The 14,627-nt window shown below is 47.2% G+C and overlaps 1 protein-coding gene across 7 annotated transcripts in view; it reads right to left on the bottom strand.

The window, feature by feature from the left end:
• The window catches only part of arid4b (AT-rich interaction domain 4B), a 214,190-nt gene that overhangs the window by 30,783 nt on the left and 168,780 nt on the right, over nucleotides 1–14,627 (bottom strand). For 6 of the 7 annotated variants that reach the window (XM_036945928.1, XM_036945930.1, XM_036945933.1 and 3 more), the window contains one exon: nucleotides 1,770–1,979. The exons of the other annotated variant lie outside the window; for it this stretch is intronic. In XM_036945928.1, the coding sequence (XP_036801823.1) occupies nucleotides 1,770–1,979 (210 nt within the window). The remainder of the gene's footprint in view (nucleotides 1–1,769; nucleotides 1,980–14,627) is intronic. 7 annotated transcript variants of the gene reach the window in all.

The following is a 14,627-nucleotide window of genomic DNA, read 5'->3' as shown; positions in this document are numbered from 1 at the left end:
GGTGGTTACTTTGAAGAATCTAAAATATAATATATTTTGGTTACTACATGGTTCCATATGTGTTATTTCATAGTTTTGATGTCTTCACTATTATTCTATAATATAGAAAATAGTGAAAATAAAGAAAAATCCAGGAATGAGTAGCTGTGTCCAAACTTTTGACTGGTACTGTATATCAACATATTTGTTTTTATTTAACTAGGCAAGTCAGTTAAGAACAAATTCTTATTTTCAATGACGGCCTAGGAACAGTGGGTTAACTGCCTGTTCAGGGGCAGAACGACAGATTTGTACCTTGTCAGCTCTGGGATTAGATCTTGCAACCTTTCGGTTACTGGTCCAACGCTCTAACCACTAGGCTACCTGCCGCCCCATAATTATATAATGGAATAAAACCACCATAATTAAGATAAATCAAAATTATTACATGGAATAAGACAGCCTTAATGAAGACAAATCCACATTATAATTATGGAATAAAACAACCTTAAGATAAGGCAACACTATGATAATACCAACAACCATAGAAATGATTTACAGAATGTTTAACTACCCAAAGGTAGTCTACTTGGATCTACAGAAAGGAATGAAAGTCTTCCAATGTCAACAAGACCACAAGACACAGTAACGCAGAGAAAAGAACCTCTGCTCAACAATTTATGGAATTCAACCACAAAACAACAGGAAGACAATGACATCCCTACATTGGTCTCACTGTGAAAAGCTCTTCACTATTGTGTCTGTCTTATGTATGCCAACTCTACTTCTACATAGTAACAGTGTATTTATTACCCTGTCTCTGGCACAGGGGGGAGAGAGGTAGAGGTGAGTATAGCGGCATTTTAATACCAGATTCACACGATAGGGGCCCACCCGAACCGTACCCTTCTGCTTGTGGTCCTTTCCAGTATGGTTCCAGCAATTATGGTGGATGTTTAACCAGGCAAGCTCAGTTTCTCAGCTTGGCTTGAGTAGGTTTGGCCCTATAACGTGAATGAGGATTAAATGGCATTTTAAAGTGGCTTAGGACTTCATAAAATAGCTCTATTCTTCAATGAGAAGGCTCTGTGAAAGAGCTTCGTTTTATGGTCAAACTCAGCCCGTCTCTAGATGACAGTGGGAGGACAGACAGACGGACGGGGAGACAAGCTGTCAATCAATACCTTAAAACGTCAACAAACCAAAGTCATTACTGATTACTGCCCCAATTCTCAATGTTAACCACTAGATGTCCACAGTGCAATGATAATTAATTAGTCCTGACACAGAAAAACCATTACATTATCTATAGCTGATGGTAAGATATAATCAATGATATGTAAATATAATATATGTGAGCTTGTTTCAAAACAGAGAGGAAGGAATATCCATGTTGTTGCTATAGGGATCTCCATTTAAAAGGTAAGCTCTTTACATTTACAGCTGGGTCTATTTGAGGAGGGTAAATAATAATAATACTAGTGGTGGCTAGGAAGGTGATAGATCATATTCCCCAGGGCTGTGTGTCCTGCTAATCTTACCTGCCGTTTCAGCCACACCTCTCCACTAATATATATTCATATCTACAAAACTAGTAGGGGTCAGGTGATAGATATATTGAGGTGATAGGTCATATTCCCCGGGGCTGTGTGTCCTGCTAATCTTACCTGCCATTCCAGCCACACCTCTCCACTAATATATATATTAATATCAACTAGTAGTGGTCAGGTGAAAGATATATTGAGGTGAAAGGTCATATTCCCCAGGGCTGTGTGTCCTGCTAATCTTACCTGACGTTCCAGCCACAGTAGTGAACCAGGTAGAGCACCTCTCCCCCCTCCACGTCAGCCTCTTTCACAGTGGCCTGGTACGTCTTCAGGCTGCGACCACGCCCATACCTCACCTGCACCTTCATCCCCGGGGGGTAACACTCAAACTCCTCCCCTTCCTCCCCCAGATCCTCATCACCACCATCGCCCTCCTGACTGCAGCTCTCATCCCTGAAATCAATGAAACACAGTTCAGCTTCCTGTTCACTTCCTGGTCCTAGGCTTCCCATAATGCACCACAACCACAACCACAAACCCACCCAAACCCCACTCTCACTACCTGCCACTAGGTAGGCCAAACCCACCATTGGCCTGGGACAACCGCCAACATCCAAGCCACTAATACTACAAAAACAACAACACACTACTAATAAATAACCCTCCTGGCCTCCAAGCACCGACTACTAAATAACCCTCCTAGGCTCCAAGCACATACTACTAAATAACCCTCCTGGCCTCCAAGCACATACTACTAAATAACCCTCCTGGCCTCCAAGCACAAACTACTAAATAACCCTCCTGGCCTCCAAGCACATACTACTAAATAACCCTCCTAGGCTCCAAGCACATACTACTAAATAATCCTCCTAGGCTCCAAGCACATACTACTAAATAACCCTCCTGGCCTCCAAGCACCTACTACTAAATAACCCTCCTAGCCTCCAAGCACATACTACTAAATAACCCTACTAGGCTCCAAGCACATACTACTAAATAACCCTCCTAGGCTCCAAGCACATACTACTAAATAACCCTCCTGGCCTCCAAGCACATACTACTAAATAACCCTCCTAGCCTCCAAGCACATACAACTAAATAACCCTCCTAGCCTCCAAGCACATACTACTAAATAACCCTCCTAGCCTCCAAGCACCTACTACTAAATAACACCCCTAGCCTCAAGCCACTACTACTAAATAACACCCCTAGCCTCCAAGCCACTACTAGTAAATAACCCCCCAGCCACCAAGCCACTTCTACTAAATAACCCCCCTAGCCTCCAAGCCACTTCTACTAAATAACCCCCCCCTAGCCTCCATGCCACTACTACTAAATACCCCCCCTAGCCTCCAAGCCACTACTACTAAATAACCCCCTAGCCTCCAAGCCACTTCTACTAAATACCCCCCCTAGCCTCCAAGCCACTACTAGTAAATAACCCCCCAGCCTCCAAGCCACTTCTACTAAATAACCCCCCTCAGCCTCCAAGCACATACTACTAAATAACCCTCCTAGCCTCCAAGAAACTACTACTAAATAACACCCCTAGCCTCAAGCCACTACTACTAAATAACACCCCTAGCCTCCAAGCCACTACTAGTAAATAACCCCCCAGCCTCCAAGCCACTTCTACTAAATAACCCACCCTAGCCTCCATGCCACTACTACTAAATACCCCCCCTAGCCTCCAAGCCACTACTAGTAAATAACCCACCAGCCTCCAAGCCACTTCTACTAAATAACCCCCCTAGCCTCCAAGCAACTTCTACTAAATAACCCCCAAGCCTCCAAGCCACTTCTACTAAATAACCCCCCTAGCCTCCAAGCCACTACTACTAAATAACCACTTAGCCTCCAAGCCACTACTACTAAATAACCCCCATAGCCCTCAAGCCACTACTACTAAATAACCCCCCTAGCCTACAAGCCACTACGATTAAATAACCCCCCTAGCCTCCAAGCCACTACTACTAAATAACCCCCATAGCCTCCAAGCCACTACTAGTAAATAACCCCCCAGCCTCCAAGCCACTACTAGTAAATATCCCCCATAGCCTACATGCCACTACTAGTAAATATCCCCCATAGCCTCCAAGCCACTTCTACTAAAGAACACACCTAGCCCCCTCAGCCTCCAAGCCACTACTACTAAATAACCCCCCCTAGACTCCAAGCCACTACGACTAAATAACCCCCCTAGCCTCCAAGCCACTACTACTAAATAACCCCCATAGCCTCCAAGCCACTACTAGTAAATAACCCCCATAGCCTCCAAGCCACTACTACTAAATAACGCCCCTAGCCTCCAAGCCACTACTACTTAATAAAACCTCTACCCTCCAAGCCACTACTACTAAATAACCCCCTAGCCTCCAAGCCACTACAAATAAATAACCCCCTAGCCTCCAAGCCACTACTACTAAATAACCCCCTAGCCTCCAAGCCAATACTACTAAATAACCCCCCTAGCCTCCAAGCCACTACTACTAAATAACCCCCCAGCCTCCAAGCCACTACTACTAAATAACCCCACTAGCCTCCAAGCCACTACTACTAAATAAGCACCTAGCCTCCAAGCCAAAAATATGAAATAACCCCCCTAGCCTCCAAACCACTACTACTAAATAACCCACGTAGGCTCCTCACCCTCCAAGCCACTACTACTAAATAACCCCCTTAGCCTCCAAGCCATTGCTACTAATTAACCATCTAGCATCCAAAACCTCCAAGCCACTACTACTAAATAACCCCTGTAGCCACCAAAACAATATTAATAAATAACTCCCATAGCCTCGAAGCCAGTTCTACCAAATAACACACCTAGCCTCCAAGCCACTACTACTAAATAACCCCCCTAGCCTCCTCAACCTCCAAGCCACTTCTACTAAAGAACAAACCTAGCCCCCTCAGCCTCCAAGCCACTTCTACTAAAGAACACACCTAGCCCCCTCAGCTTCCAAGCACATACTACTAAATAACCCTCCTAGCCTCCAAGGACATACTAATAAATAACCCTCCTAGACTCCAAGCACATACTACTAAATAACCCTCCTAGCCTCCAAGCCACTACTACTAAATAACCCTCCTAGCCTTCAAGCCACTACTACTAAATCCCTCAGCCTCCAAGCCACTTCTACTAAATAACTCCCCAGCCTCCAAGCCACTTCTACTAAATAACACCCCTAGCCTCCAAGCCACTACTACTAAATAACCCCGCTAGCCTCCAAGCCACTACTACTAAATAACCACTTAGCCTCCAAGCCACTACTACTAAATAACCCCCCCTAGCCTCCAAGCCACTACAACTAAATAACCCCCCTAGCCTCCAAGCCACTACTACTAAATAACGCCCATAGCCTCCAAGCCACTACTACTAAATAACCCCCATAGCCTCCAAGCCACTACGACTAAATAACCCCCCTAGCCCTCAAGCCACTACGACTAAATAACCCCCAAAGCCTCCAAGCCACTACTACTAAATAACCCCATAGCCTCCAAGCCACTACTAGTAAATAACCCCCCAGCCTCCAAGCCACTACTAGTAAATATCCCCCATAGTCTCCATGCCACTACTAGTAAATATCCCCCATAGCCTCCAAGCCACTTCTACTAAAGAACACACCTAGCCCCCTCAGCCTCCAAGCCACTACTACTAAATAACCCCCCTAGCCTCCAAGCCACTACTACTAAATAACGCCCATACTCTCCAAGCCACTACTACTTAATAAAACCTCTACCCTCCAAGACACTACTACTAAATAACCCCCTAGCCTCCAAGCCACTACAAATAAATACCCCCCTAGCCTCCAAGCCACTACTACTAAATAACCCCCTAGCCTCCAAGCCACTACTAGTAAATATCCCCCCTAGCCCTCAAGCCACTACTACTAAATAACCCACCTAGCCTCCAAGCCACTACTACTAAATAACCCCCATAGCCTCCAAGCCACTACTAGTAAATATCCCCCCTAGCCCTCAAGCCACTACGACTAAATAACCCCCCTAGCCTCCAAGCCACTACTACTAAATAACCCCCATAGCCTCCAAGCCACTACTAGTAAATAACCCCCCAGCCTCCAAGCCACTACTAGTAAATATCCCCCATAGCCTCCATGCCACTACTAGTAAATATCCCCCATAGCCTCCAAGCCACTTCTACTAAAGAACACACCTAGCCCCCTCAGCCTCCAAGCCACTACTACTAAATAACCCCCCCTAGACTCCAAGCCACTACGACTAAATAACCCCCCTAGCCTCCAAGCCACTACTACTAAATAACCCCCATAGCCTCCAAGCCACTACTAGTAAATAACCCCCATAGCCTCCAAGCCACTACTACTAAATAACGCCCCTAGCCTCCAAGCCACTACTACTTAATAAAACCTCTACCCTCCAAGCCACTACTACTAAATAACCCCCTAGCCTCCAAGCCACTACAAATAAATAACCCCCTAGCCTCCAAGCCACTACTACTAAATAACCCCCTAGCCTCCAAGCCAATACTACTAAATAACCCCCCTAGCCTCCAAGCCACTACTACTAAATAACCCCCCAGCCTCCAAGCCACTACTACTAAATAACCCCACTAGCCTCCAAGCCACTACTACTAAATAAGCACCTAGCCTCCAAGCCAAAAATATGAAATAACCCCCCTAGCCTCCAAACCACTACTACTAAATAACCCACGTGGGCTCCTCACCCTCCAAGCCACTACTACTAAATAACCCCCTTAGCCTCCAAGCCATTGCTACTAATTAACCATCTAGCATCCAAAACCTCCAAGCCACTACTACTAAATAACCCCTGTAGCCACCAAAACAATATTAATAAATAACTCCCATAGCCTCGAAGCCAGTTCTACCAAATAACACACCTAGCCTCCAAGCCACTACTACTAAATAACCCCCCTAGCCTCCTCAACCTCAAAGCCACTTCTACTAAAGAACAAACCTAGCCCCCTCAGCCTCCAAGCCACTTCTACTAAAGAACACACCTAGCCCCCTCAGCTTCCAAGCACATACTACTAAATAACCCTCCTAGCCTCCAAGGACATACTAATAAATAACCCTCCTAGACTCCAAGCACATACTACTAAATAACCCTCCTAGCCTCCAAGCCACTACTACTAAATAACCCTCCTAGCCTTCAAGCCACTACTACTAAATCCCTCAGCCTCCAAGCCACTTCTACTAAAAAACTCCCCAGCCTCCAAGCCACTTCTACTAAATAACACCCCTAGCCTCCAAGCCACTACTACTAAATAACCCCCCTAGCCTCCAAGCCACTACTACTAAATAACCACTTAGCCTCCAAGCCACTACTACTAAATAACCCCCCCTAGCCTCCAAGCCACTACAACTAAATAACCCCCCTAGCCTCCAAGCCACTACTACTAAATAACCCCCATAGCCTCCAAGCCACTACTACTAAATAACCCCCATAGCCTCCAAGCCACTACTAGTAAATATCCCCCCTAGCCCTCAAGCCACTACTACTAAATAACCCCCATAGCCTCCAAGCCACTACGACTAAATAACCCCCCTAGCCCTCAAGCCACTACGACTAAATAACCCCCAAAGCCTCCAAGCCACTACTACTAAATAACCCCCATAGCCTCCAAGCCACTACTAGTAAATAACCCCCCAGCCTCCAAGCCACTACTAGTAAATATCCCCCATAGTCTCCATGCCACTACTAGTAAATATCCCCCATAGCCTCCAAGCCACTTCTACTAAAGAACACACCTAGCCCCCTCAGCCTCCAAGCCACTACTACTAAATAACGCCCATAGCCTCCAAGCCACTACTACTTAATAAAACCTCTACCCTCCAAGCCACTACTACTAAATAACCCCCTAGCCTCCAAGCCACTACAAATAAATAACCCCCTAGCCTCCAAGCCACTACTACTAAATAACCCCCTAGCCTCCAAGCCACTACTAGAAAATAACCCCCCAGCCTCCAAGCCACTTCTACTAAATAACCCCCCCAGCCTCCATGCCACTACTACTAAATACCCCCCCTAGCCTCCAAGCCACTACTAGTAAATAACCCCCCAGACTCCAAGCCACTTCTACTAAATAACCCCCCTAGCCTCCAAGCCACTACTACTAAATAACCCTCCTAGCCTCCAAGCAACTACTACTAAATCCCCCAGCCTCCAAACCACTTCTACTAAATAACTCCCCAGCCTCCAAGCCACTTCTACTAAATAACACCCCTAGCCCCCAAGCCACTACTACTAAATAACCCCCCTAACCTCCAAGCCACTACTACTAAAATAACCCCCTAGCCTCCAAGCCACTACTACTAAATAACCCCTTAGCCTCCAAGCCACTACTACTAAATAACCCCCATAGCCTCCAAGCCACTACTACTAAATAACCCCCCCTAGCCTCCAAGCCACTACTACTAAAAAACCCCCCTAGCCTCCAAGCCACTACTAGTAAATAACCCCCCAGCCTCCAAGCCACTTCTACTAAAGAACACACCTAGCCCCCTCAGCCTCCAAGCCACTTCTACTAAAGAACACACCTAGCCCCCTCAGCCTCCAAGGACATACTAATAAATAACCCTCCTAGACTCCAAGCACATACTACTAAATAACCCTCCTATTCTCCAAGCCACTACTACTAAATAACACCCCTAGCCTCAAGCCACTACTACTAAATAACACCCCTAGCCTCCAAGCCACTACTAGTAAATAACCCCCCAGCCTCCAAGCCACTTCTACTAAATAACCCCCCCTAGCCTCCATGCCACTACTACTAAATACCCCCCCCTAGCCTCCAAGCCACTACTAGTAAATAACCCCCCAGCCTCCGAGCCACTTCTACTAAATAACCCCCCTAGCCTCCAAGCCACTACTACTAAATAACCCTCCTAGCCTCCAAGCAACTACTACTAAATCCCCCAGCCTGCAAACCACTTCTACTAAATAACTCCCCAGCCTCCAAGCCACTTCTACTAAATAACACCCCTAGCCTCCAAGCCACTACTAATAAATAACCCCCCTAGCCGCCAAGCCACTACTACTAAATAACCCCTTAGCCTCCAAGCCACTACTACTAAATAACCCCCCTAGCCTCCAAGCCACTACTAGTAAATAACCCCCCAGCCTCCAAGCCACTTCTACTAAATAACCCCCCTAGCCTCCAAGCCACTACTACTAAATAACCCTCCTAGCCTCCAAGCAACTACTACTAAATCCCCCAGCCTCCAAACCACTTCTACTAAATAACCCCCCTAGCCTCCAAGCCACTACTACTAAATAACCACCATAGCCTCCAAGCCACTACTACTAAATAACCCCCATAGCCTCCAAAACACTACTAGTAAAAATCCCCCCTAGCCCTCAAGCCACTACTACTAAATAACCCCCATAGCCTCCAAGCCACTACTACTAAATAACCCACATAGCCCTCAAGCCACTACGACTAAATAACCCCCCTAGCCCTCAAGCCACTACGACTAAATAACCCCCAAAGCCTCCAAGCCACTACTACTAAATAACCCCCATAGCCTCCAAGCCACTACTACTAAATAACCCCCATAGCCTCCAAAACACTACTAGTAAATATCCCCCCTAGCCCTCAAGCCACTACTACTAAATAACCCCCATAGCCTCCAAGCCACTACTACTAAATAACCCCCATAGCCCTCAAGCCACTACGACTAAATAACCCCCCTAGCCCTCAAGCCACTACGACTAAATAACCCCCAAAGCCTCCAAGCCACTACTACTAAATAACCCCCATAGCCTCCAAGCCACTACTAGTAAATAACCCCCCAGCCTCCAAGCCACTACTAGTAAATATCCCCCATAGTCCCCATGCCACTACTAGTAAATATCCCCCATAGCCTCCAAGCCACTTCTACTAAAGAACACACCTAGCCCCCTCAGCCTCCAAGCCACTAGTACTAAATAACCCCCCTAGCCTCCAAGCCACTACTACTAAATAACGCCCATAGCCTCCAAGCCACTACTACTTAATAAAACCTCTACCCTCCAAGCCACTACTACTAAATAACCCCCTAGCCTCCAAGCCACTACAAATAAATAACCCCCTAGCCTCCAAGCCACTACTACTAAATAACCCCCTAGCCTCCAAGCCACTACTAGTAAATAACCCCCCAGCCTCCAAGCCACTTCTACTAAATAACCCCCCCTAGCCTCCATGCCACTACTACTAAATACCCCCCCTAGCCTCCAAGCCACTACTAGTGAATAACCCCCCAGCCTCCAAGCCACTTCTACTAAATAACCCCCCTAGCCTCCAAGCCACTACTACTAAATAACACCCCTAGCCTCAAGCCACTACTACTAAATAACACCCCTAGCCTCCAAGCCACTACTAGTAAATAACCCCCCAGCCTCCAAGCCACTTCTACTAAATAACCCCCCCTAGCCTCCATGCCACTACTACTAAATACCCCCCCTAGCCTCCAAGCCACTACTACTAAATAACCCCACAGCCTCCAAGCCACTTCTACTAAATAACTCCCCAGCCTCCAAGCCACTTCTACTAAATAACACCCCTAGCCTCCAAGCCACTACTAATAAATAACCCCCCTAGCCGCCAAGCCACTACTACTAAATAACCCCTTAGCCTCCAAGCCACTACTACTAAATAACCCCCCTAGCCTCCAAGCCACTACTAGTAAATAACCCCCCAGCCTCCAAGCCACTTCTACTAAATAACCCCCCCTAGCCTCCATGCCACTACTACTAAATACCCCCCCCCCCCTAGCCTCCAAGCCACTACTAGTAAATAACCCCCCAGCCTCCAAGCCACTTCTACTAAATAGCCCCCCTAGCCTCCAAGCCACTACTACTAAATAACCCCCCTAGCCTCCAAGCCACTACTACTAAATAACCCCCATAGCCTCCAAGCCACTACTACTAAATAACCCCCATAGCCTCCAAAACACTACTAGTAAATATCCCCCCTAGCCCTCAAGCCACTACTACTAAATAACCCCCATAGCCTCCAAGCCACTACTACTAAATAACCCCCATAGCCCTCAAGCCACTACGACTAAATAACCCCCCTAGCCCTCAAGCCACTACGACTAAATAACCCCCAAAGCCTCCAAGCCACTACTACTAAATAACCCCCATAGCCTCCAAGCCACTACTAGTAAATAACTCCCCAGCCTCCAAGCCACTTCTACTAAATAACACCCCTAGCCTCCAAGCCACTACTACTAAATAACCCCCCTAACCTCCAAGCCACTACTACTAAAATAACCCCCTAGCCGCCAAGCCACTACTACTAAATAACCCCTTAGCCTCCAAGCCACTACTACTAAATAACCCCCCTAGCCTCCAAGCCACTACTACTAAATAACCCCCCCTAGCCTCCAAGCCACTACTACTAAATAACCCCCCTAGCCTCCAAGCCACTACTAGTAAATAACCCCCCAGCCTCCAAGCCACTTCTACTAAAGAACACACCTAGCCCCCTCAGCCTCCAAGCCACTTCTACTAAAGAACACACCTAGCCCCCTCAGGCTCCAAGCACATACTACTAAATAACCCTCCTAGCCTCCAAGGACATACTAATAAATAACCCTCCTAGACTCCAAGCACATACTACTAAATAACCCTCCTATTCTCCAAGCCACTACTACTAAATAACACCCCTAGCCTCAAGCCACTACTACTAAATAACACCCCTAGCCTCCAAGCCACTACTAGTAAATAACTCCCCAGCCTCCAAGCCACTTCTACTAAATAACCCCCCTAGCCTCCAAGCCACTACTACTAAATAACCCTCCTAGCCTCCAAGCAACTACTACTAAATCCCCCAGCCTCCAAACCACTTCTACTAAATAACTCCCCAGCCTCCAAGCCACTTCTACTAAATAACACCCCTAGCCTCCAAGCCACTACTAATAAATAACCCCCCTAGCCGCCAAGCCACTACTACTAAATAACCCCTTAGCCTCCAAGCCACTACTACTAAATAACCCCCCTAGCCTCCAAGCCACTACTAGTAAATAACCCCCCAGCCTCCAAGCCACTTCTACTAAATAACCCCCCCTAGCCTCCATGCCACTACTACTAAATACCCCCCCCCTAGCCTCCAAGCCACTACTAGTAAATAACCCCCCAGCCTCCAAGCCACTACTACTAAATAACCCCTTAGCCTCCAAGCCACTTCTACTAAATAGCCCCCCTAGCCTCCAAGCCACTACTACTAAATAACCCCCCTAGCCTCCAAGCCACTACTACTAAATAACCCTCCTAGCCTCCAAGCCACTACTACTAAATAACCCCCATAGCCTCCAAGCCACTACTACTAAATAACCCCCATAGCCCTCAAGCCACTACGACTAAATAACCCCCCTAGCCCTCAAGCCACTACGACTAAATAACCCCCAAAGCCTCCAAGCCACTACTACTAAATAACCCCCATAGCCTCCAAGCCACTACTAGTAAATAACCCCCCAGCCTCCAAGCCACTACTAGTAAATATCCCCCATAGTCCCCATGCCACTACTAGTAAATATCCCCCATAGCCTCCAAGCCACTTCTACTAAAGAACACACCTAGCCCCCTCAGCCTCCAAGCCACTAGTACTAAATAACCCCCCTAGCCTCCAAGCCACTACTACTAAATAACGCCCATAGCCTCCAAGCCACTACTACTTAATAAAACCTCTACCCTCCAAGCCACTACTACTAAATAACCCCCTAGCCTCCAAGCCACTACAAATAAATAACCCCCTAGCCTCCAAGCCACTACTACTAAATAACCCCCTAGCCTCCAAGCCACTACTAGTAAATAACCCCCCAGCCTCCAAGCCACTTCTACTAAATAACCCCCCCTAGCCTCCATGCCACTACTACTAAATACCCCCCCTAGCCTCCAAGCCACTACTAGTGAATAACCCCCCAGCCTCCAAGCCACTTCTACTAAATAACCCCCCTAGCCTCCAAGCCACTACTACTAAATAACCCTCCTAGCCTCCAAGCAACTACTACTAAATCCCCCAGCCTCCAAACCACTTCTACTAAATAACTCCCCAGCCTCCAAGCCACTTCTACTAAATAACACCCCTAGCCTCCAAGCCACTACTACTAAATAACCCCCCTAACCTCCAAGCCACTACTACTAAAATAACCCCCTAGCCGCCAAGCCACTACTACTAAATAACCCCTTAGCCTCCAAGCCACTACTACTAAATAACCCCCCTAGCCTCCAAGCCACTACTACTAAATAACCCCCCCTAGCCTCCAAGCCACTACTACTAAATAACCCCCCTAGCCTCCAAGCCACTACTAGTAAATAACCCCCCAGCCTCCAAGCCACTTATACTAAAGAACACACCTAGCCCCCTCAGCCTCCAAGCCACTTCTACTAAAGAACACACCTAGCCCCCTCAGCCTCCAAGCACATACTACTAAATAACCCTCCTAGCCTCCAAGGACATACTAATAAATAACCCTCCTAGACTCCAAGCACATACTACTAAATAACCCTCCTATTCTCCAAGCCACTACTACTAAATAACACCCCTAGCCTCAAGCCACTACTACTAAATAACACCCCTAGCCTCCAAGCCACTACTAGTAAATAACCCCCCAGCCTCCAAGCCACTTCTACTAAATAACCCCCCCTAGCCTCCATGCCACTACTACTAAATACCCCCCCCTAGCCTCCAAGCCACTACTAGTAAATAACCCCACAGCCTCCAAGCCACTTCTACTAAATAACCCCCCTAGCCTCCAAGCCACTACTACTAAATAACCCTCCTAGCCTCCAAGCAACTACTACTAAATCCCCCAGCCTCCAAACCACTTCTACTAAATAACTCCCCAGCCTCCAAGCCACTTCTACTAAATAACACCCCTAGCCTCCAAGCCACTACTAATAAATAACCCCCCTAGCCGCCAAGCCACTACTACTAAATAACCCCTTAGCCTCCAAGCCACTACTACTAAATAACCCCCCTAGCCTCCAAGCCACTACTAGTAAATAACCCCCCAGCCTCCAAGCCACTTCTACTAAATAACCCCCCCCTAGCCTCCATGCCACTACTACTAAATACCCCCCCCCCCTAGCCTCCAAGCCACTACTAGTAAATAACCCCCCAGCCTCCAAGCCACTTCTACTAAATAGCCCCCCTAGCCTCCAAGCCACTACTACTAAATAACCCCCCTAGCCTCCAAGCCACTACTACTAAATAACCCCAATAGCCTCCAAGCCACTACTACTAAATAACCCCCATAGCCTCCAAAACACTACTAGTAAATATCCCCCCTAGCCCTCAAGCCACTACTACTAAATAACCCCCATAGCCTCCAAGCCACTACTACTAAATAACCCCCATAGCCCTCAAGCCACTACGACTAAATAACCCCCCTAGCCCTCAAGCCACTACGACTAAATAACCCCCAAAGCCTCCAAGCCACTACTACTAAATAACCCCCATAGCCTCCAAGCCACTACTAGTAAATAACTCCCCAGCCTCCAAGCCACTTCTACTAAATAACACCCCTAGCCTCCAAGCCACTACTACTAAATAACCCCCCTAACCTCCAAGCCACTACTACTAAAATAACCCCCTAGCCGCCAAGCCACTACTACTAAATAACCCCTTAGCCTCCAAGCCACTACTACTAAATAACCCCCCTAGCCTCAAAGCCACTACTACTAAATAACCCCCCTAGCCTCCAAGCCACTACTAGTAAATAACCCCCCAGCCTCCAAGCCACTTCTACTAAAGAACACACCTAGCCCCCTCAGCCTCCAAGCCACTTCTACTAAAGAACACACCTAGCCCCCTCAGCCTCCAAGCACATACTACTAAATAACCCTCCTAGCCTCCAAGGACATACTAATAAATAACCCTCCTAGACTCCAAGCACATACTACTAAATAACCCTCCTATTCTCCAAGCCACTACTACTAAATAACACCCCTAGCCTCAAGCCACTACTACTAAATAACACCCCTAGCCTCCAAGCCACTACTAGTAAATAACCCCCCAGCCTCCAAGCCACTTCTACTAAATAACCCCCCCTAGCCTCCATGCCACTACTACTAAATACCCCCCCTAGCCTCCAAGCCACTACTAGTAAATAACCCCCC

The sequence above is a fragment of the Oncorhynchus mykiss genome, chromosome 16 (assembly GCF_013265735.2).
Source record: "Oncorhynchus mykiss isolate Arlee chromosome 16, USDA_OmykA_1.1, whole genome shotgun sequence".
In the NCBI taxonomy this organism is placed as follows: domain Eukaryota; kingdom Metazoa; phylum Chordata; class Actinopteri; order Salmoniformes; family Salmonidae; genus Oncorhynchus; species Oncorhynchus mykiss.
The sequence above is the reverse complement of the archived record's forward strand: the minus strand, read 5'-3'. Positions and strand labels throughout refer to the sequence as shown.